The sequence below is a fragment of the Urocitellus parryii genome, chromosome 2, assembly GCF_045843805.1.
Source record: "Urocitellus parryii isolate mUroPar1 chromosome 2, mUroPar1.hap1, whole genome shotgun sequence".
NCBI classification, from domain to species: Eukaryota; Metazoa; Chordata; class Mammalia; order Rodentia; family Sciuridae; genus Urocitellus; species Urocitellus parryii.
In genome coordinates this window covers 168,889,480-168,914,886 of record NC_135532.1, presented here as the reverse complement: position 1 = coordinate 168,914,886, position 25,407 = coordinate 168,889,480, and the positions used below count along the sequence as shown (strand labels likewise).

General features: G+C 34.0%; 1 protein-coding gene across 1 annotated transcript in view; it reads right to left on the bottom strand.

Moving 5' to 3' along the window:
• The window catches only part of Stxbp5l (syntaxin binding protein 5L), a 326,221-nt gene that overhangs the window by 4,265 nt on the left and 296,549 nt on the right, over nt 1–25,407 (bottom strand). The window contains exons 22-25 of the mRNA XM_026395287.2: nt 16,526–16,696; nt 14,261–14,500; nt 7,495–7,855; nt 1,881–2,046 (exon numbers count right to left, since the gene is read on the bottom strand). Coding sequence (XP_026251072.1) covers nt 1,881–2,046; nt 7,495–7,855; nt 14,261–14,500; nt 16,526–16,696 — 938 coding nt within the window. The remainder of the gene's footprint in view (nt 1–1,880; nt 2,047–7,494; nt 7,856–14,260; nt 14,501–16,525; nt 16,697–25,407) is intronic.

The following is a 25,407-nucleotide window of genomic DNA, read 5'->3' as shown; positions in this document are numbered from 1 at the left end:
CCTAGATTTGCTCTGGTTATCTTGCTTTTCAAGTCTTTTTAAAGCAGCACAACATTTAAGAACCATCAGTACGGAGGAAGAAACCAAGACCAGGAGGCATAGGTTTGTCAATGAACTTCCAGTTTGACTAACTTCCATCATCTCTCCTCACCAGCCCTGTGTTTTTCTTCCTAGAAGTCCTACTCTTTGGAGAGAGTAGCACCCTCTAATAAGTTTCCCAAGGCAGAAAAATTCCTTGCTTTTCCTCTTCCTATGACTAATAACCTTCAAAGCCAATGGATTACACTTTATAGCTCTTGAATCTGCTAACTTTTCTTCATCATAACTTCTGGTTCCTTTATTTTGGGTCAATGCAATTCTTGAACTTTACTGTAAAGAGACTCCTAATTATTCTCCACAGCTTCAGTTTTGCTTCCTCAAAACTAATTGCCATACTATCAACCAAATCTGCTCAAGTTTTTTAAATGACTTCCTGTACCTCTTAGGATAAATGCTCAGTTCCTTATGGATCTTACAAGGTGCTCCCAGAGCTTTTCTTGACTAATTCTCCAGCACCACCCCTCAAATCTTCACTTCTCAATGCTGAACTTTCTTGGCAGTTTCCTGGATCCTGAGGATTTCATACCTATACCACTACTGTTTAGGATATCTACCTTTTTTATCCCTAGCCATCAATTTAGCTGAACAACTCCTACTTACCCTTCAGAGGTCAGTTGTGCCCACAATCTTTCTCTAACTACTCCCTCCTTTCTCTCTTTCTTTTTGTTTTTAAATATTTTTTAGTTGTTGTTGGACCTCTATTTTATTTATTTGTATGTGGTGCTGAGAATCAAACCCAGTGCCTCATACATATTAGGCAAGTGCTCTACCACTGAGCCATAACCCCAGCCCTCATTTCTTCTCATCAACCCAAATGCACTTCTTTTGTCTCCCTAGTACTGGTGTAGATATATACATAGCATTTTCCATAGAATATTTGCTCACTTATCTCTCTACCTAGCAGACAGGGATTTGTGTGCTTATTGTTGTATTTCTAGAACCCTGCAAAGTCCAAGACACACAATAAAAACTCCCTAAATATTTGTTGAATAACAATATAATGATCATAATACAAGATTTATATATTCCAGGCACTGTGCTCATTGGTCATCATCAATGACCTGCTTGCTCATTGCTTTATATAAATTCTTACCTAATTCTAGTAATAATGCTCCAAGGTAGCATTACAGGTAGGTTAAATAAAATGCCCAAAGTCACACAAAAGGGGATCCAAGTATAGCACAAATAATTCAGCATTACATTATAATGAATGATTTTGATTTTCTAATTTGTAAAGTAAAGGTATTGAGCCAGTTAAATCTTGAAGATTCACTTAAAATTCTGTGACCATTCTTATGCAAGATTAGATAAGCTTTTATATCTCTCCTGTTTCTAGGCTGTGCTTACCACCATGTACAAAGACAAATATCCAATTCTAATCAGCATGGTTATTTTTGTGGCCCTTGATCAAGATTAAGTTTTTTTTTTTTTAAAGCCTATGAACTCCCTGAGCTGGATACAAATTTTCATGTGTTCATACATATTTCCCATCTAGAAGGAAATAATTTTTTCAGAGACACTCAACAGGCAAATGCAAGCGATAAAATATAAATATTTAACTGTTAAAATGAAAGATCTTCATATTCTTTCTCTTTCTTATTATTTCTGTGCATACCTAGAACTGTACCAGAAGTTGGCAGGATCATAAAGAAGAATATATATTAAAGATTTGTTCTAAGAAAGGCATATTTATTGTGCAACCCAATAATATTTTAGCTTTTAGACATCCCTTTCATTTTACAACCTCTCCATTTAAAAAAAAATAAATGCACCTGACCTACCTGTAGATTATCACACATTTCCTGGCTGTATGTTAACCGCTGAATTTCAGTAGGAGAGACAAGATACAAAGCCTGTCCTTCATTGGTAAAACAAAATGTCCGTGCTATCCTCATGTCTGTCAGTGGCAAATAATTAACATCCAACATTGGGCGAAGACTAGGTAGGCTAAAAGGAAAAAAGTAAATCTACATTCCATATTCAAGTTGAAAAAAGCATTTCCTAACATAAAACAGTAATTTAAAAAACATTATTTTATGGTTATTTCATTTTATTCTCTTGAAGGCTCAGTGTTAATAGGCTTTCACACAAATTCATAAAAAAAAAAAAAATGGGCTGGGCATGGTGGTGCATGCCTGTAATTCCAGGAACTCCGGAAGCTGAGGCAGGAGGATGATGAGTTCAAAGCCAGTCTCAGTAATTTAGTGAGGCACATAGAAATTCAGCAAGACCCTGTCTCTAAATAAAATATAAAAAAGGGCTGAGGATATGGCTCAGTGGTGAAGCACCCCTGGGTATAATCCCCGGTGCCCCTGCCCCCCCCCAAAATAAATCATGGGCAAAGTTCTATTTTAATCCACAGATGCTTAACAATGCCCTTGAAGGGACCAGCAATCTCTGGGACATTTTTGCAGCATTCCATGGGTTCTCTTCATATGATTGTAGCCTTTGGTTTTGTCAGAAATGCTAGAATGTATCTGACTGCATACTTGGTCTACTATCTTTCTTTTAGGCAGAACTCCTGACTTTGAAGAAGTTTTAACACAGAGTAGGTTCAATTCACTGTGCCTGGGAATGGAGTGGCTTTGTTTCCTCTTCCTTTATTCGCTCTGAAATTACCTATAACTTAGGGCATCTGCACTGAAGGCAAAATTAATAAATAAACCCAGCCAAGGCTGTAAGGGAATGAGAATAAGGTATCAATAATAGATCAGAATTTGTACATCCAAATGAATACCACAGATTTGATATAGTTTACTCCACGGCTACATCCTAATCCTAATGCTGTAGCTATAAATTTGCTAAAATAGTTCTCAGAATGTCCTTTTGGATACTGTTGTTAGAGCCAGTTTTATGAGCCATGAAGAAAATAAAACTACTTTTACCTGATTTTTAATCATACCTCTAATGTCAAAAGTGGGAGTGGGGCTTGTAATTAAATCTCAAGTTTTGAAATCATTCTACTAATTCTAAGTGTGCTCAATAATTTTAAATGATCCCAGATCATAAGACCAGCACCTCAAAAGATACTGATCTCCCTTATCAAGGTAGTTTGTAACTAGACTTTTGACCCTCAAACTTTATTTTATAAAATGGCACTTGAAATCTGTGTTATTGGAATAAGCGTTTTCCTGAGATTCCAGAGCTGCACTGCCCAATATTTTAGCCACGAATTAAATACATGTGAATATTATGCAGTTGATCCATGGCTCCTCTGAATTGAGATGTGTTTTAAAGTATAAATTACACTCTGAACTTCAAAGACTTAGTAAAAATAAATTATCTGAAATCTATAAAAAAGATATTGTAATTAATCTGTTATAACCCTTCAGGTAGCTAAACCCCTTAAGATATATGTAATTCAACAAAATCAACAGATATCTGTAATTCAATCAAATTAATAGGTGGGTTGGGAGAGATTCTGCTGACCTTTCTGATAGGCTACATTGACTAGGGTGTGCAACATAAATGAGTCAAGAAAAGAAAATTTGAAAAGGTACAATCACTTTAGGTAGGAAAAGTGAAAGAGCAAGTTAATTGCTAAGGATTAGAAAACAATTAGCTTTAAAACTGAAAAGTGCCTTCTATTCAGAGGCACTTTAATAAAAAATCAGAGTCCATTAACCAAAGGGGGTTCTTAAAAGTGGCTATGTTTGAGAATTCATATAGATAAGTCTTTCATATTCTTTTTTTTTAAAAAAAATCGTTATTTTGTTTTATTTTTATGTGGTGGTGAGGATGGAACCCAGTGTCTCATATGTGAGGGGCAAGTGCTCTGCCACTGAGCCACAACCTCAGCCCTCATATTCGTTCTTTCTGGGTACATTTGGACCTTAACAACCAATCATTAGCTGCCTCCACCTATCAGAAACTAGGACTTGAGGAGACTGGGCTCAGGACAGTTACATTCTGACAGGGTCTGGAAAGATCCTGGGTATATACTCAGCATAGGAAAGTAAAGAAGACCAGGAACACATCAATTTGTAGGATTCAGTTCTTCAATCCACCCAGCAGAGTACATATCATCATTTCTTAGCTATACATTATATATTACTAAAATAATGTCAAAATTATTTCTTTTTCAAATATTTTTAAGTATCCTCAGGAAAACATTATGACAAGTTTTCATTATGACACAATATCAAAGTAGCCACTATCATATAAAGCAGCTTTTACAGAGGGAGACTGAAATATTGTTTTCCTAATGACTCCTGATGTTTAAAAGCTTGTTTTTCATTTATTAAGAAATCTCTCACCTCATATAGATGATAGAACATATTAATTTAAATAGAATTTGGAGATATATAGGATAACTTCTTAGAAATAATAAAATTTTACAGAAACAGGTTAAAATAATCATCATTAAGCTAAAATTCTGACTGACATAATTAAGATTTAAAGTGAGACAATTTTTGAGTGACTAAATGGTAGCTTAGAGAAGGGGAGTGTGTGTGTGTGTGCGCGCGCGCGCATGAAAATAAACATCAAAACACACACAAATGTACAGTTTTTTTCAAAACTGAGTTAAATGTCATTTTCAAACAAGACTGAAATAACCTTCATTGGAAATATTTAAAACTAGTTTGAAAAAAAGGAAAAATCAGACAAAGAGAGAAATGATCAGAATATACAAGAAAATGAACTGACCACAAAATGATCATTTTTCCCAAGTCTTTATCTCTAAATACTTCCCCATACCTCAAAATTTGTTCATGTCTCCCAAATTTAAAAATAATAAAAATATAGCACTGTCAAAGTCTAGTTTTAACCTTGAACTACCTTCCCATCTTTCATCTCTCTTTTTTAAAACACAAAATTTGGGGCTGGGCTATAACTTGGAGGTAGAGTGCTTTCCTAGCATGCATGAGACACTGGGTTCGATCCCCAGCACCATAAAAAAAATTAAATAAATAAGATAAAGCTATCGTAACCATCTACAACTAAAAAATATTTTAAAAAAGAAAAATTTTCTGAAAGAATAATCTATAATAGGGGTAAAGGACCAGATAGTAAATGTTTTAGAGTCTGCAGTGCAAAAATAGCCGTGACTAATATACAAACAGATGGGTGTGGCTGTATTCCCCAAAAACTGCATTTATAAGTATCTGAATTTCACTTAATTTTCATATATCATGAAGTGTTTGACCATTTAAAAATGTAAACACTATCTGTGACTTGTAGTTTGTACAAATCAGATATGGGATGGGGTAGATTTGGTCCATAGGTTATTCTTTACCAATCTCTCATCTATATACCTGCCTCAAATTACCTCCACCATGTACCTAAGACTTGCTTTCTTAAAGGCCATTAATATCCAAGTAGTGGCAAGATTTAATGTTTTTCTTGTACCTAAATTTCTTGACCTCTTTGCTATATTTGGCTATCTTTTGACCCCACCTCCTTTATTTTGATATTATTCCCTCCTTTTTATTTCATGAAGTTATAACCATTCTGGTCCTTTCCCTTTCTTTCTGATGACTTATTCTCAACCTCCTTTGCTGCATGCTCTTCTTTCTTTCATAGTATAAAATGTAGAGATAGCCCCAAGTTCCTAAGCTCAGCTCAGTCTGTTCTTCATTACTTTTTGTACTACCTTTTTTGATTATCTCAGTCACTGTCATAACTACTAATGTATTCACACAGAAGACTTCCAATATGTTTCTAAAAGTCCAGACTCTATATTGCTTGATAAATTTCTGCTGGATGACATCTATACCTCAAATTTCAAATATTTATTTTCAATTCATTCTCAAACTTCTCATTATCATAACTTTTCCAAATGCGCCTAGCTTTCATATTTGCTAACAGCATCACTAATATCCAAATTAAAAAAAATAACCTTAAGTTCTCTTCTAACACCCAAATTTAACAGCTTCCATTACCTTTCATAACTAAACAGCTTTACACACAGCAAGTTTCCCTTCATAATCCCTCCCAGTTTCCCCTCCATGCCTTTTATATAGTTATCATTTCAATTCAAAAGTCAATCACAAGCTCCCCCTCCACAGATATTTCCTAATGAATAGAGGTTAATCATGTGCTTTAAAACCATATTTCTTATATCAATTAGTCCTCAACAATTTTCCCCCATCTACCTCTCTAGGTTACTTTCCTCCCAATGACTCTTCCTTTATAATTCATGCTTAACTATTCTATGGCTTTGAACTCCAGGGACCGATTTTATCAACAGAAAATTCAATTTCATATTTCCTCTGTTGAATTTATATATATATATATATATTTTTTTTTTTTTACAATTTTTGTGGCACAGGGATTAAACCCACGGGGATCCTCTACTACTGAGCTGCATCCTCAGCCCAATACCTTACCCTTTTTTAAAAAACTAATTTTTTATTTTGAGACAGGGTATGGCTAAGTTGCCCAGGCTATACCTGAATTTGTGATCTTTCTGCCTTAGCCTTCTGATCAGTTTGAGCCTTTGTGCACAAATTATGCATTATAATTTCTTGTGTATGTGTCTTATCTCCAAATTAGATGGTAAGCTTCTTAAGGGTTAGGAATATATTTTGCTAATTTCTATATTGTTTATAGGTCCAGTACAATGCTTAACCATTTTAATGACTTTTGAACTAGGGGAGAATGAAAAAGAATAATAGTGACTTCTTAACTGTTCTTATTACCTGCTGAATTCATAAAGTTATAATATCTCAATGTCTTACAAATTTTATTTGATTTCACTAACAGTAGGATGAAATATATTGTTGATGAGCTTACAACTTATTTTTTTAAAGTGTATGATGATTTTTATTATATTTCTCAGTGCTGCCTCATTTTTTCCTAGACTTTCAACCTCAAATTCAATTTATTAGCATGTAAAATGAAGTATGCAAATAATACTTTACTTTCATGTGTCCTAGAATAGCAATAAGGATCAGGTGAAACTCTGTTTAATATTCTTATTAGTATATCAAAATGGATTCTACTGGCATGTATAACTAAAGAACCAATAAATTAAAAAATATTCTTTTATGAACTATATAGTAAAAGTAACAGCTTTGTTCCCTGTAGCTTATTCATCTTTTATTTCCAGTGCTAGCATAGCATTTGGAAGCTAAATATACTCAGTAAACGTTTGTTGAATGACTATATGAGTGAGTGGAACATCATTCTTTCCTTAGATTTCTTGATGCCAGTTAAAAATATATATTTAATTCACAGCATTGAGCATTTTTTAAGGAAAAAATCCCAACAGAACACACCACAAATCCCCAAACTCTCATCAGATTGTTAAACAACAAAATATTTACAAACATAATTAAACCATGATCTCAGGTTGCTTCTTGATAACATCTTGCACATTAATCATATACTTTTTAGGATTATACTTGCTGGTTTTATTATAATTACCAGATAATTTATAAAGAAGGCAAGTACCTCATTATCATGATATGCCCATTAGCACAAAAGCATGCCAAGCAGGCACTGTTGCACATGACCACCACATTTGCTTGCAGTATAAAAGATGTCTCGGTGATGTTATGAACATAAAGGCAAGTCTGAGAAGGCAGTGAGAAGACTTTGGCTTGTTTTTCTGAGCAAATTATTGTATACTGATGATCTCCTATTTCTTGGGATGAAGAGGAGTAGTTCATGACCAATTTCCTTCTCCAAGTTTTTTCATTTTCATCTATGGTATTTGGATCTCTCCAAACTTCATATGGAGGTTGCATTAATCCGCCAGTTCGGTCCATACAGGAAAATGTTAGTACAGCTCCTTTCAATGAGAGGAATGTACCTATAAAAACAATTTCACATCACTGGCACATAAATTCTTTCTAAAAGAGCTTTTATTCATCTGTGGGCAATGAACATTTATATTATGATAATTTGTGTTTATAGTATCATAGTATTGCACAAATATACATAGATCAGTAAATTTTTTAGTTCATCCATTGCATTAACTTAGAATCATAGAATATTAGGCCTAAAAAGAACCTAAGACATCAACTTGTCAAATTCTCTCATTTAAATGGGAAAACAGATCCAAGAAGATGATGACAGTTGGGCCAGGTCACATAGCAAATTAGTGACTGAGCTCGGACTAGAATTCTGATTTCTTGATTGCTAATTCAGGATTTTTCATTATTTTATATCATCTACTTTAAAATCATTTTATAAAAGACAAATTGAAAAATGCATAACTTTCATTTATTGAAATAATTTCAACAGAAAAATAATTATATCATCTGATTCTCTTATTTTTATAGGTTCATTTACTAATATATGTTTCTTTTTTCTTTTCCTGACATTGAACACTCATGAAATTTCAATATCTGGAGTTCATGCTAGAAATTTTAATTGTATGAATAACAAAAACCTTTAAAAATAACTACCTTCAGCTCTCAGGCAAGCCTATGCATCTGAATTCAGAAAAAAGTGTTCATTTACCTGGATTCTTCAAAGTTGATTATCCACACCAGATCACTACTTATTAGTGATTTTTACTGGTCTCAGAAGACTGTATTCTATAGAACTAAGGAGGTAACTTAGGCTGGACTATCCTCTAAACAGAATTCTACTAGCCCTTTTTTATTTTGTCCTTTTATACTATGTAGAGTAAGGGTGTTAACCCAGGCTGATATATTTCAAGTATATATGTATGTATGTATGTATATGTATATGTGTGTGTGTGTGTGTGTGTGTGTGTGTGTGTGTATATGATATATAGTGTGACAGATACTTAAAAAGAGAGAGGTGGTAGATGAAAACACATTCTATTTAGGAAGTTCTTTTTCTTATAATTTAAACAACTTAAAAATTATAAAATTCAAAGTAATATTAGATGATCTAACATCTCAGCTGTATTTTTAAATCCACTTGAAAACTAAATAACCTGTATAAATCCTAGAACTGAGAGGATAGGGTTGTGGGGTTTAGGTGCTTAGTATAGGGTCAAGGTATAAAATAACAGCTCTCTCAAAACCCCTTGTATAAAAAGATGCCAAAATGTATGCTACTCTGTAAAACCACATTTTCAAAACTACCTTTTCATAACTATCTGCTACAGAGAAATTTTTCTAAGTAGTGTCATGGGTCATATAATGGCGTATAATTCAGTCAATGAAGACCATATGTATAATGGAGCTATAAAATTCCTATCACCTAGTATGCTCCAGCCATCATAATATATTATTCATGTGGTTAAGGTGATGCTGGTGTAGATCTACTGTGCTGCCAATTGCATAGGAGAGTAGCAATACAATTATGCACATTATGTAATACTTGATAATGATAATAAATGACAATGTTACGGCTTTAAGTATTTACTATAGTACTCTACTTTGTCATTGCTTCAATTTACTCTGTCAAAAATGTTTACTGTAAAGCAATATGCTGTGTTATAGTGACAACAGCCTCATATAATTTGTGTTTATTAAGTCTGTTGGTTGCATCAAGAGGCCACATCTGATTGACTGATGACATTAGGTTTGTGTAAGTACACTCTATGATGTCCACATGATGAAACTTCTAGTAATGCATTTCTTAATATAACCTTATGACTACATCAATATAACTATATGAATATCTTTGCATCCTTGATGTAGGCATGGCACAAAGTAGGTTAAAAAGTCAAGAAACCCATATTTTAGAAGACATTTTACTTATTCCCAATTCTTATACACTGATGGCATTAAAATGACATTTTTTTTCATTGAGCTGCCCTTGTCAAAACTGCTGCTTTGGTTTCTAATTTGTTTCCTATAGCAGACTGATACTAATGTGAAGGTTTCTTTGCATCATCCCATGGTAATTAGGGCTCAAAAAAACCCCGGCTCAAATTACTGCTTTTCTGATTTCTGTGAGTAATAAATTATCCTTTGTCTCTGCCATAGGAGTTGCATACCTTACATCAGCATCTGTGAAACTGGAAACCTACCTTTGTTAACTTGCACACAGAGTAAAATCTCAGAATTCTCTAGAATGACAAAGGGAAGCCTAATAGGAGATACAATCAGAGAGACAGCGTGGTGCCAGATTATGCAGGTTCTTGTAGGATATGCTAAAGACTTAGACTTTTACTTGGAGTGATATAACTTAAATTTCATTTAACAGGATCATTCTTTCTGATGGGCATATTCTAAAGGGTGTCAAAGTTGGAAAAAAGGAGAGCAGTGAAGAGATTAACATAATGATCCAGGTGGAAAATAAATATAGCCCTCTTGAACCAGATGTAACAGTAGATATAGTGAGAAATGTCAGGATCTGAATACATTGTGAAAGTTATGCCAGTAGGGTTTGCTAATAAATTGTATTTAAGATAGGAAAGAAACAGAGATTAAGGATGATTCTGATGTTTTTGATCTGAGCAACTTGAAGAACAGCTGACAATGGATATATAGGAATACTGTGGAAAAAAAAGAGAACTATCAGAAGCTCAGTTTTGGACATGTTAAGTTTGAGGTGTTTATTAGATAACCAAGAGGATGTCAAATATCTAGATTCCTGTGTCAGGAATTTGGGAACAGGTCCAAACTATAAATATAAATACAAACAAAAACATATGATACATCAGATTATAAATGCATTTAAAATCATGAGGTTGGATAATTTCTTCTAGGGCTTCAATGTAAAGAGAAAAGAGAAAAAGTTAAAGGAGTCAGTCTTGGGGCATTATGTTGTTTTAAATCCAGTGCAATGAATTGAAAGAATCAATAAAGAAGACTGAGAAGGAACAGTTAGGACCACAGTAAGAAAAAAAAAAAAAAATATATATATATATATAAAGGTCTTTAATCTAAATGAGTGTTATAAGGTAGAGAGAATTGGTAATTTATATAATAGATTGCAGATATGTCAAGTAAGATGTGGCCTGAGAATTTACCGTTGGATTTACTTATTAAGTCAGTGATCACCTATATGAAGGTAGTTTTGTTGAGTATGGGAGAAAGTATGATCAAAATGAGCTCAAAATAGATTGGGAAAATGAAATTAGAAACAGTGAATATACTACAAACATTTCAAAAATGAAATTTGCATTAAAAAAGAAGTGAAATAGAATAGATTCAACAGAGGTTTTTCTTTTTTAGCGGGAGGAATAATGGTATATTTGTATGCTAATTCAGTAGAAAAAGACACATTTATTAAAAAGGAAATAGAGGAAAAATTTCTGGGTTGACATTGTTGAATAGGAGAAAAGGAGTATAATCTAGTGCACAACTGGAGAATTCTGTCTAGTTAGAAGCATAGAGTTTACTAATAGTAACAGGAGAGAATAGGGAGGTCATGGAGATATAGATATGTTATTTATCCTGTCCGGAGCTCTGCGTTACCGGTAATAAGTGTAATAGATTAGTAGACAAAAGAGTCAAGTAAGGTTTCATTTGTAGGATCAGCATCACCTGGGAGCTTGTTAAAAATGCAAATTCTCAGGCTCCACCCTAGACCCTATTGAATCAGAAACTCTTGGGTAGGGTCCACTACTAATGTGTTTTGTTAACAAACCCTCCAAGTGATAGAGAAAGAGAGAGAGAGAGAGAGAGAGAGAGAGAGAGAGAGAGAGAGAGAGAAAGAAAGAAGGGTTTTCCTTTCTTGGGAGGTGTTTGATTACTGATTCCAATTCCTTACTAGTTATGGGTCTAATTCAGACTTTATTTCTTCATGATTCAGTCATCATAGGTTAAATGTTTCTAGAAAAGTATCTGTTTCTTTTAGGTCATCCGGTTTGTTAGTCCTCTCTCAAGATTCTTTTTGTTTATATGGAATCAGTTATATAATGTTTTCCTCTTCATTTCTGATTTTATTAAATGTCCTTTTTTATTAGTTGGTATAGCTAAAGGTTTATCAGTTTTGTCTTCTCAACCAGCACCTTGTTTTGTTAAAAAATTGGGCTAAGGATTTGGGTAAACATTTTTCAAAAGAAAAGTTAGGGGCTGGGCTATAGCTCAATGGCAGAGCACTTGCCTACCATGTGTGAGGTACTGCGTAGATCCTCAGAACCACATAAAAATAAATAAAAAAGGACTTTATTAAAAAAAGATGAACAATTGGACAACAGGTATATGCAAAGATGCTCAACATCACTGATCATCAAGGAAATAAACACAAATCATAACCATGATGAGATAAAACATCACATCTGTTATGACAGTTATTATTTAAAATCAAAATCAAAAGACAACAATGTTGGTGAAGTGTGGAGAAACTGGAACCCTCTACACTGATAGTAGGAATGCAAAATGGTGAGATTGCTATGAAAAAGAGTGTGAAAGTTCTTCAAAAAAATAGAATTAACATGTAAAATTAAAAATGGAAAATTTACAAACAGAATTAACATGTAATCTAGCAATACTGCTTCTGGGTATGTATCCCAGGATCAGGATCTTGAGGAGATGGGTACTCCTATGTTCACTGTAGTACTATTCACAATAGTGAAGTTGTGAAAACAACCTAAATGTCCAAGAGATGAAAGGATAAAAAAGGAATAGATACATACAATGTAATATTATTCAGCCTTAAAAAAGAAGGAAATCCTATATTATTCAACAATATGGATGAATCTTGAGGATTTATATTAAGTGAAATAAGCTAGTCACAGAAGGACAAATACTGCATGATTCCATAAATGGAGACATTTAAAATTGTCAAATCCATAGAAACAAAGAATAGAATGGTGATTGCCAGGGGCTTGGAGAAGGGAAAATGGGGACTTGCTAATAAACTAGCATAAAATTTCAGGTATAAGAGACAAGTTCTAGAGATATGATGTGCAACATTATACCTATGAATAATACCATTGTTATGGTTTGGATGTGAGGTGTCCCCGAAAAGATCATGTGTAAGACAATGCAAGAAGGTTCAGAGGAGAAATGATTGGATTGTGAGTCTTAACCCAATCAGTGACTTAATCCCCTGGTAGGGATTAAATGAGTGGTAACTGAAGTGGTAGGATGCAGCAGGAGGAGGTGGGAACCAGGGGCATAGCTTTGGAGTATATATTTGTATCTGGCAAGTGGAGATCTCTCTGCTTTCTGATCACCATGTGAGCTGCTTCTCTCTGCCATACTTTTCCACCATGATGTTCTGCCTCAAGTCGAGCCCCAAGGAATGGAGCCAGCCTTCTGTGGACTAAGACCTCTGAAACTGTGAGGCCTCAAATAAACTTTTCCTCCTTTACAGTTGTCAGATCCTTTAATCAGAGGCAAAAAACAACCATGGACAGTACCCAAAAGCTTGGCCAGTGAGTACTGGATGAAAAATAGATATTTCAGAGAGGGTGAATCCTGGAACAACTATTACAGGTCAGTAAGGGAATGGTGAAGGATAAAATTTTACTTTAAAATTGGAATGGCTTTCATCACCTCTATTTCTTCTTATGAAACTCCACTTTCATTTTTTATGTTTACTACTATGAATTATGACTTTCTCTCTTTCAATGGTAGATTATAGAATAAATTTGAACCCAGCCTCATAGCTTTCTCCTTTATAATGAATAGACTTTATTTTTAAGAGCAGTTTTAGTTTTACAAAAAATTGAGCAGATAGTACATACAGATCCCATATATCTCTTTTTTCATTTCCCTATTTTATATTTTGTATTTGTGTAATGTATCTACTATACTTGATGGACTGATATTGACACATTATTATTAACTAAAATTTTGAAAGAATAAAAACTAGCATTGAAACTTAAAGAAAAGACAGCTTCTCATTAAGTTGATAAGGGAAAAATGATAAATATTTTACAAATTAAATGCTAAAATTTAAATCTTTAATTTTTAAAATCACTTTTGGTCTGAGTTTGTTTGCTACAAATGGCAAAAAACTTCCCTACAAAATTGAGAGATCTGTTATATTAGTTCTGGGGATTGTTTATTTCTATCCTTGTGACTTAGAAAACAACATTTGTGCTAAGGTTTTCCTCAGTGCTTTTCAGAAACTTATTTCCCAAAGTGTTGATTAGGTTGGCAGTTTCACAATTTACTACTGCAGCAATGGTGATAACTCTTTTACCCTGAAAAATAGGTAAGTTACAATATGACAATGTTGGAACACTATATGATTTTATGAAGTTCTCAATAGTTCCTATTACACAAAAGATTTAAATACATAACCTTTGTCCTAAATCAATGCAAATTATTGATACTTTATATCTAAATTTGAAAAAGTAGCCACAAGGGAATGAATGAATAAAAACTCTTACCACTTGACAATACCACAACCGGCTCTGTAAACCTCTGTTCATCTGCTGATGGTAGGTTTAGGGAGATGATTAATACCATTCCCAGACTGGTTCCAACAAACAGACAAGGAGAGACAGTAGAGTCATTTTTCCGTGCAAAGGATTCCATGAAGTATAAAGCTGTAATTGCTTCTTTAGAATCTTTGTCAATACTGGAGATACTAGAGCTTCTGGAACGATTATATGAATTCTCTCGGTTTTCTATGGAAATTTAAAAAGACTAAAATGAAGTATCAGTGTATTTACAAAACAAGTAAAGTCAAATACATGAAAACCAAAAAGTGTGAAAGGAAAGAATTTAATTCTTCATTAATTGACTTGGAAGGTAGTTTATCCAGCTCACCAGCTAATGTTGAAGATGGAGAGACTGAAGCTGGAAAGCAGACTTAAATAGTCAAGCTTATAAGAATTTCGGATACAATTTTAATTGCACTTCCTTCCTATCTCTCAATTGTTCAAAGTATTCCTAATGATTTATTGCAGTTCCCATGTACTGACAATATTATGGCTACTGACATAAGAGGAACAATTTGAAATATTCTGTGACAAATACATTGGATGATCTGGGGAAATTATGAGTGGAAAAATTAAAATTTTACCAAGGCTTTTAAATGCAAATAGTATTTTTCTGAATTTGTTTGAATCAAATCTAGTTCTAATTTTGCCTAGGACCAAAGGAGCTATAGACTATGCCATCCTGTCAGTGGTGGTGATCTTTCTGAGAGGGCTTTAGTCCACTTAAAGGAAAGAGAATGGCCTCAGATCCTCTTGCTTATCAACACTTGCTCATGTACACACTCCAACAAGCATAAACTCACCCATTTTAATTACATGTTAATAGTATTGTACTGTTCTTTTACTGCTCCAGAGTATAAGCTCCTCTTATTTTTCTTTTTACTGTCTTCACTCTTTTCCCTCTTGATAGGTCCAAATGTGCCTCCTAATTATTTTTGTAAAAGAGACTAAATATAGACTCCTCAGAATATTTTTCTATGAAAAAATATATAGTATTCTTAATTTTCCCTTTCTATGTCTCAGCAAATTTATAAGTTTTTCATAAAACTTAGATATTAGAGGTAGATAATCTATTTATTTTATAGATTTGAAGACAGAGACTTAGAGTTCAGTAATTTCTCCAGAATCCAGCACAAATTAGAGGCACAAATATCTAAAACTCAAAATTGGCAGCACTAGTAAAGTGATTAAAAGAGTATTATTTCTTTTATAATCCTTACGTGTTGCTTCTAGTTTAACCTTCCAGCTATTATATTTCTCCCAAACTTTTAACTGGTGGTTTGTCACCATTTGAAAGTTCACAGACACCTGTGAGAGAGGACACTATTATCTGCACGTTCACAGGGCCAGATTTAATACAGCATAATGTTAAAGAAACAAAAATTGAACAATAAGTTTTACTTTAAATATTTTGAAGAATATAGATTATCAAAAATCTTAAGAGGGGCTGGGATTGTGGCTCAGTGGTAGAACACTCATCTAGCACATTTGAGGCCCTGGGTTTGATCCTCAGCACCACATAAAAATAAATAAATAAAGGTATTGTTTCCAATCACTTCCAAAAAATAAAAAAATGTTAAAAAAATCTTAAGAGATATTAAATAAGGAATTATTCTTAGAATAGCAAATCTTCCTAAAATGATTTTTCCTTTCTCTCTTCCTAAAATTTCTTATTAACAGGAGAGCAGCAGCAAAGTTAAAAGATTCCCCTTTCTTTTCCTTTCTTAACAGCTCCAGTCTTTGGTTCTGGTACTTTATTCCATGGCCCCATACTCATTCCATAAAAAAGCAAACAGACCTTCCTTTTTAAAATATATGAAGTTCTAAGCTTGAGAATAAAATATTTTTTCTTGATCACCTTCATTTGACAGTTGAGGAAATTAAGCTTGTAAGACGCTAAATAACTATCTACAGATAGAGATGCTAATTTTTATTGGAAGGATAGACAATAGATTAAGGCATAGGTTTTCTGTTTTATAGAGTGGGTGGAGTCTGTCTATAGTGGAATCATTCTCGTTTTAGAGATGACTAAGGAAGTGAGGTAATAAATGGATTTGGAGTTAGTTGCAGCCCCACCAGGCTCTCAGTGACTCATTGTCTAGTAGATATTTGTATCTTTTCAATGTGATTTCCATTCCTTGTTCACAACACTTGTTTCCATTGTAAACCAAATTTTATCTGTAACCAACAAAATTGCTATGTTTAGCCTACCTTCTGTTGTAACCGGTAAAGAAATCTCCATGCAAGCAGCTGACTGAGCCTTTCGAAATGGAGGTCTTGCAGGACCCCACCGATTTATTTTTGAAACATCAGCACTAGAAAGACGTTTTCCAGAACTGCAACTCTGAGAAGTTGGACTTGTGCAATGTCCATTTACATGGTCTGTACCAAGAGGAAGAAGGCAGTGTAAATATCATAATTAAATCTTCACATAAAGGAACTGAAAGATGTAGATTAACAAATGAAAAGGAGTTAGAATCCCTTCTGTTCTGAACCATATAAATATGGCTCAATCCTTGCTATTTTTAATTAGCAAAAAATTAAAATATATTTAAGGAGTATTTTTATAATTTGACTAACATAGTTTAAAATTTATTCTACGTCTCCACTATGTCCTTTATTATTTAATGGCAATATGAAATAAGTTATAATCTTGGACTTTTGTTACATAAATTAAATATACTCTAATTTATGTAAGTCTTGGAAGTACTTTCAGTACCTAGAGTTTAAAGTTTTTTAGAACAGGAACATTTTGTAGCTGAGAATGGCAATTAAGAATATTGGGAGCCAGGCTGTCTGGGCATAAATTCTAGTTCTGCATCTTATTAGCTGTATAAATTACTAAAATTCTCCATGCTTTAGTTTCTTCATCTGTAAATCTGAAATATTATTATCTGCCCCATGGAGTTTTGTGATTTGTGTATATGTACATATACACAATTGTACATGTCACATGCCCAAATACATGCTGGCATACAGTGCACACTGAAAAAATATTATTACTCTTGTCCCAGAGTATAAAACTGCTCATGTCCAAATGATTACTGTTTATTTAGGCCTTGTGAGTTACTCTTTGTTTTGACATAACTGAAAAAAGAACAAAACAAAAAGAAAAAAAAACCCTTGAGGGTGGGGTTATAGTCATGCTAGGGGTTCTAGCATGCCCTGGGTTCAATCAACTAAAAATATATTTTCTTATGTTTCTTAAAGATAACAAATTGTGTTTCAAACATTACCTTATAATCTTGCAATATGCAGAACACATTTTGAAATGTGCTTCTTTGGTCATTCAAAGGATGTTAGTTACGTGCAGAAGAATGCTTAATACTACAGTGGACACATGGATCTAGTATTTGGTATGTACTTATAGCTAGTCAAGGGCGATAAAGGAATTTTAATATGTTGGCATGTGTTTTTTTAAATGAGAGTTAATATGTATCAAATATTTAAATAGTGGGAACGTTATAATACTATCTCATTTAATCTTCACAAAAATGCTGCAATAGAGGTGCTTTTATTATTATCATTCTAATAATACAGATAAGGAAATCAAAGATCAGAAAAAAGGATTCAGAAAATTTTCTCCTATTACCTACATGGCAATTAGGTAGGCAGAATTCTAATCTATATTTTTCTCAGTTAATATCTGTATGCTTAAAAACTGGAGCACAGGGTTAGCTAAGTATTTGGCAATGGATAACAATTTTGAAGACATATTTAGTAGGGTTTGGGAAGCAGATGTAATATACACTGAGATCCAAGCCTTTTAGAACCAATCACTCCCCATTTTGACATAATATCTCTGGAAAGGCAGAAATATTTCATGATGAGTTAGCCATGGTGTAGCTTTAGTCAAGAACTCTGAGATTCCTCTTCTTTATTAAATCTAGACTTATAAATAGGAAGAATACTGAGGTCAACAGCTGGCATGAACAACTTCGTATGAATTAGAAAATGGCAACTACTGTAGAGGGGCAATGGCAACAACATGCCCCCTTCTGAACTAGCCACAACCCTGGGTATATTCTTTGAAAAAAATTTCCTTTTTCACAGACATGAGACCCTGCTCTAGGGGTCACAGTTTGTTCAAAGGAAAGTGGAATGAATTTCAGCCCTCTTCATACAAAAGTATGGCAGAGCCTTGAGAACAGGGAAATTTATCCACTTAGCCAGAACTCTTTGGACTTGCTAAACCGAAGCCATACCTGCCTAGATGTTATCATCTTTTGGTGGTTGTTTCATGTAAATATGTCTCATTTCAGCTCATAACAGAGCAGTATCAATTAATATTACTCAATATACTTTTTCTTTTTTTTTTTGCCCTATCTGCTGTGGTGGCCCAATTTCCCCCAGCTTCTCATTTTTGATTGGCTTACATTACCATACACAGGCACACCCAAGTTTTGTTTTCAATAGGGCTGATTAACTTAAAAAGACTCTTTTTAGTAGTTGAAACGTTTAAATATATAGAAATGAATTTTCATTTTTAATATTTCTATCACCTTGCTAAATATTCAAGATAGATGTGAATTGGTATAAAACATTTAGAAAATCAAGCACAATGGAGCATGACTATAATCCCAGAAGCTTTGGAGGATGAAGCAGGAGGATTGTTAGTTCAAAGCCAGCCTCAGCAAAAGTGAGGTATTAAGCAACTCAGGGAGACCCTGTCTCTAAATAAAATACAAAATAGGGCTGGGGATGGGGCTCGGTGGTTGAGTGCCCCTGAGTTCAATCCCGGTAACAAAAAACAAAACAAAACAAAACAAAAAAACCCAAACATTTAGAAAGAAATTTAGTTATAGCTTAGATACAGTCATTCTGGAAATTTATGATAAAGAAATAATGCTAAATACAAAATAAAAATTAAAATATCTATTGATAAAGATATTCACTACAGTGTTAGATTAAAGACTAATTGGAAGCCAGTTATCCTTTACAATCAAACAAAAGGCTTTAGATAAATTGTTGTATATATCCTATACAGAGATATAGTGAGTATTATCGTCTTTTAAAATATTTTGAAGTGCTTATAAAAACACATAAAATATGAATGCTATTATGTTTTGGTTATTTCCTGTTGTGTGCACATGCGTGCACATACACACACACACACACACACACACACACACACAAACAGAACAACAACAACAAAACCATCAAAGTTGATGTGTAACAATAATAATTTTATTGTGCTCACAGATTCTGTGGGCCAGGACTTTTACTAATTAGGTAAGTGTGGATGTCTTATCTGCATGATGGCATGGGGGCATTAGTTGAGAATGCTTCACTGGATGGGGACTTTGATTCCTTTGTATTCTCACATGCCTGGCCCACAATCATGCAAAGGCTGAGATGGTGGGAACTGTCAATGGAGGCAGCTTCAAGAGGTTTATGCTTCAGAAGTTTTGGGAATGGTGGCCTCAGGGTAGTTGGCCTGTTTCCACAATGTCTCAGGGTTCAAAGTGTCTGGAAAACAATTTTTAAAATGGGATGGAAGCCATTTTTCTGCTTCTTTGGACATTGCAATGATGGCTTTATTTGGTTTTGAAAGCAACTTTTCAGAGCCCAGTCAAGAGGCCACTTAGTATGTCAAAAGACAATTATTGTGGTAAATTCCTGATCTTACTTCTAGCAATATGTTCTTAAATTCAACAGTTGATTGGCAGTGATGTTCTGGTTTTCCACCTGTAGTAAAGGTGTCTGGTCCCTTAATACATCTGTATATTGACCTTATTCTAAAAGTCACACCTATAGGCCAAGCTTAGAGTCCACATCTCTAGTTTCTTAAGGATCTGATAAGTACATACTTTCTTGTACTAATCTCTTTCTGCATGACATAGCCAGCCAGAATGAATGGCTCCTATTTCTTACAGCTGCTCCCTGATTATATTGGTGATTTAGTCCAGCTGTCATGTAGTCCAGTAATATAACATGTAGAGAAAATTTAACATTCTAAAAATTTCAGCCTTAAAGCAATAATTAAAGTTAAGGGACATGGCTATTCTCTATTTTAGACAAAAATTCTCAAATTTGAAAAATTATACATTTTAAAAAACATCATTAAATAAAGAAATGACTTACTAAAAATGTCATGTTGTATTCAACTGAAGTTATTTTTAAAATTATCACTTACTAAGGCTTTGTAGAAGACTGCAAATAAAGATTTGATTTAATATGAGTTTTGTTAAACAAATTTTTTAATATACATTTCCCAGAAAATTAAAAATTCTATGCCATAGAGGTTGACTCTATGATGAAATAAATGTTGAACTAAATAAAAAATGAGCACTGAATTTTAAAAACCATGAAGATAAATAAAATACAAAACTCTGCACTTAACCATATTAATTATAGCCAATATAAAACAATTGATTCAAATAATTGAAAATCCACATTAACTTTATTCTTGCCCTACTTTTATAGTCAATTCTTTTTATCCCTCCTTCATCATTGTTCATGTAATCCTAGTTAGGGGACAAGGAAGTAAATATTCTTGCTTACCCACATATTTACCATTTATAATGCTCTTCATTCCTCTGTGTAGATTCAGATTACCCTCAGAACTGTTTTCCTTCTCTCTGAAAGACTTGCTACAGCATTTCTTAAAGCACTTTATTTTTGGTGCTGGATTCTTTCAGCTTTTGTTTCTCTGAAAAAGCATTGGTTTCACCTTCATTTTAAAAAGATATTTCTTTTGGGTACAAAATTCTAGTTGGACAATTTTTCTTTCAATAGTTTAAAAATGTTCTTCCACTGTCTTCTAGTTTGTGGAGAAGCCCAATTTATTCCTATATTTGTACCTCAATATATTAATGTCTTTCCCCCATTCAGATGTTTTTAAGAATTCCAATTATGATGTACCTTGTACAATCTTCTTTATATTTCTTGTGCTTGAAATTCATTAAGTTTCTTGGATCTGTGGATTTATAGTGTTCACCAAATTAGGAACATTTTTGGCTTATTCAAACACTATTTCTGGACCACACATTTTCCCCTCCTTCTGGGAGTTTTATTTCATCTGAGTTAGGCAACATGGAGTTGGCCAGCCTGTCACTAATTCTCTGTGAACAATTTTTGATCTTTTCATTCTTTTGTTTCATTTTGGATAGTGTATCTTAGCATATAGTAATGTGTTGTTTTTTTTGCAGTATCAATTCCACTATTAAGCCCATCCAGTGTATTTTCATCTTAGATGTTATATTTTTGATTTTTAGAAGTTTAAGTTAGGTCTTTTTGATATTTCCATTTACTTCTTAATATGCCTGTGCTTTCCTCTACCTTCTTGAGCACATGGAGTGTATTTTAAATAAGAATTTAATGTCTTTGTCTATAAATTCTATCCTAAGTGCCATTGCTGAGTCAGTTTCTATTGTTTAATACTTTCTCATCATAGGTTATAATCTTCTGCTTCATTGAATGCTAGATATTGGAAATTTTATGTTATAAAGTGCCTTTTTGCCTTTTTCTCTGTTGCTTAAATATATTTAAACTTTTCTCAAGGGCACAATAACATTTCTTAGAATTTTTTTTTTCTCTTTTGCTTTTCATTTTAAGTAATTGCAGATACACACTAAGTTGCAAAAAAAAAAAGTATAGCATAGGAGAATAGCACGTGTATAAGTGAAATGAATGATCAATGATAATGGGACAGGAAGGAAGAATTAAGAATACTTTGATATTATTATAAGGTACTTGCACTATCTATAAAACAGTATTATGTTATTTAAAAGAGAACTTGGATTAGTTGTAAAAGTATATTGAAAACTCTAGGACAATTCGAAAAAAAGTAAAAACAAATAATAATTGATACGAGAAAAAGAAATCCTATAAAATGCTCAGAACCCATATCACCCCTCTCCCAACTCCAAGCAGCCCGCATGGAGAGACATTCCCTCCACTAGTGGGTCAGAGAGAGAATTAAGATCAGGCCTTACACATGAAATGTACCATGCTACCACGCAGCATTGGAGAAATGCAGTGATGGGTAAAGCCTCCAACCAACTTGCAGACTGAGCAACTAAAATTGCATTAGGCCAAGTGATGACTGCTTTCACCACTCCTCCTCTAACCTCCATGGCAGAGTAGGGAGGAAGACTTTACCCACTGAGGTGCAAGGCACAAAAGATAACAGGGGATTTATCTTGGACTATAGTGCCAGACCCACTATTGTAATACCCAACACCTGGTAGAAACTAAAGGCCCATGTACAGGCCAGAGCTTATAGATTGAGCCTCTATACCAACCCAGGAATTGGGAGAAGATCTGTGCATTGGTTGCATAGACTTAAGTTTTAATCTGCATCATTTCTAGCCTTGGAGTGGGCTTGAGGCACAACTTTCCTTCTCCTGAGATTGTGCAGGCTCCTATACTTATGAGACTCAGGTGTGACCATGCTTAGCATCAGCCTGGTGGCCAGGGGAGAGCCTTCACCAACACTATCCCAACCTTGGGCAGCATATCATAGTATAAAATCCATTTGTTGGGAATAAGACAGGTTACTAAGCACAAGACTTTGCCCTGGGATTTACTGCTGGGCTGGTGAAACTTCACACTAGGTATATCCTAAAAGCCCGTATCTCTAGGCTGGTATGAAGATGGAGTCTCTGGAACTATTTCAGTGACAGGGGAAGACACGCAGCCCTAGTCTATTAGCAATTTTTATTGGCTGCAGTAGTTTAGGGCCACAATACACCTCAGCAATAAGCAGCACATAGAAGTGTGGGTCTTGATCTTACTGCAGTGTTGTGCTGGTTTTGGTAAGTTGTGGGCTCAGAGTATACATAGCTTGGTGACATTGGTGGTAAGAAATGTGCTAGAGGAGACTGGGGTTGGTCCATCCATGGTGATTACCCATAGCCAGGCAGAATTCTGCAGTATATGTCCACAGATGTAACTGTCAACAAGACATCTGGGCCTATCCTGGACTCAGCAAGAAACTTATGGGGATAAACTACTCTTTCTAAGTATACTACTGGTTGTCTCTAAACAACAAATCAATAGTGTATTTGGGATAAATCTGGGATTAGATTGACCTCTAGTACTGAAATAGTGATGACACACTATCAGCAGGCTCCAGGCAAATCTGGACCTGGATACTAACCTGTTCTGAATCATAGAAATTATTACAGTCTCAGAGAAAATAAGGAGACTGCTTGGAATTCCTGGTAGGAAAGATACAAACAATCCAGGTTAGGAAGACTGGAATAAACACCTGATTCTTAGCTCATGCCAATACGCATCAAAATGATTTTCAAATGAGATGCCAGAGACAGACCAGATAGTATGATAGTCAGCTTTTTATCACTGTGACAAACTACTTGACAAAAACAACTTAAAGGAGGAAAGATTTAATTTGTCTCAAGATTTCAGAGGTTTTGTTCCATTGTTTTTTGACTGAGGCATGGCAAAACATCATGGCAATAAAAATATGTGGCAGAGAAGGCTGTTTACCTCATGGAAGCCAAAGAACAAAGAGAAAGGAAGAGAGAAGGGGTCAGGGACAAGGTATAGTCCCAAAGGAAATATCCCCAAAGACCTACTCCCTTCAACTAGGTCCTACCTCCTATAGTTTCCACTACCTCTGAATAATCCAAAGCATAAATCCATAGATGATTAATCCTTGATGATGCAGTAGATGAGGTTAAAGCCTTTGCATGCAAATCAATTCCTAAAAGTCTCACCTTTGAACATTACTGTATGGATACCAAGTCTTCAACATATGAGCTTTTTTAGGAAAAATTCCAGATACAAACCATAACAAATAGTGATAAGCATGGAAAAACTCAAGAGAATTGAAAATTGTTTTAAGGAAAAATCAAAAAACTTAAAGAAAATTTGGAAACATTTCAATATTCTAACAGAAATTTAATAAAGAGATGAAAGCAGTTTAAAAAAATCAAACAAATTCTTGAGCTGAAAAATATACTCAGTAAAAAATAAAAACACTTTGGAAGGCATCAATAAGAGGATAGATAACAGAAGATTTAGTAAACTCAAAGCTAAGTTATTTGAAAATATACAGTTTGAGGAGAAAAGTAAAAAATAATGAAGAGGAGTGAAGAAAACTTATGTAAACATTAGAATAGTATTAACGGGAAATATTTGGGTTATTAGGGTTCAAGGGCTTTAAAATGTCTAAGGGGTATGTTGTTATTTCTTTTTTCTTTATTTGGCATGGTGGATTGAACTCAGGGGCACTCAAACACTGAGTCACATCCCAGACCCTTTTAAAAATATTTTATTTAGAGACAAAGTCTCACTGAGTTGCTTAGCACCTTGCTGTTGCTGAGACTGGCTTTGAACTGGCCTCAGCCTCCTGAGCTCTGGGATTACAGGTGTGTTGTTATTTCTTATTCTATTCTACTAAAGTAAATTAATTATGAAGGAAGATAAGATATGGAGAAAGCAAGGAACTACAACAAAATAAGAAACAAGTTATGTAATGGCTATACTAAAACCTTACCTATAAATAGTTACCATGAATGTAAATAGATTACATTCTCCAATTAAAAGACAAAAGAACTAAATAGATAAACAACAATAAAACAAGTAAGACACAACCGCATACTGCTTACAATAAACTCATCTTATCTTTAAGGACATACATACACTGAAAGTAAAGGGACGGAGTTAGATGTCCCATGCAAATGTAATTCAAGGAAAGAAGTAGCCATAATAATATAACAATAATTTTTAAATACAAAGCAGTAAAAAGAGACAAAATAGGTTATTATATAAGAATAAAGGGATTAATTCAGCAAAAAGAAAGAATAATCCTAAATGTATATGTTCCCAATACTGGATCATCCCAATATATAAAGCAAATATTAATAGACCTCCCCTTCTGTAGGCTCTCACTTCATGCTGTTACCTTTGCTCTGTAAAGCTTTTTAAATACGATGCCATTCTACTATAGATTCTTGGTTTTATTTCTTCAGCGTTAAGATTTTTCTTAAGGTAGCTGGTGCCTGCACCAATATGTTGTAGTATTGACCTTATGTTTTCTTTTAACACTTAAAGTTTTTCTGGTCTAATTCCTAGGTCTTTGATTCACTTGGAGTTGACTTTTGTGCAAGGTGAGATAGGCATCT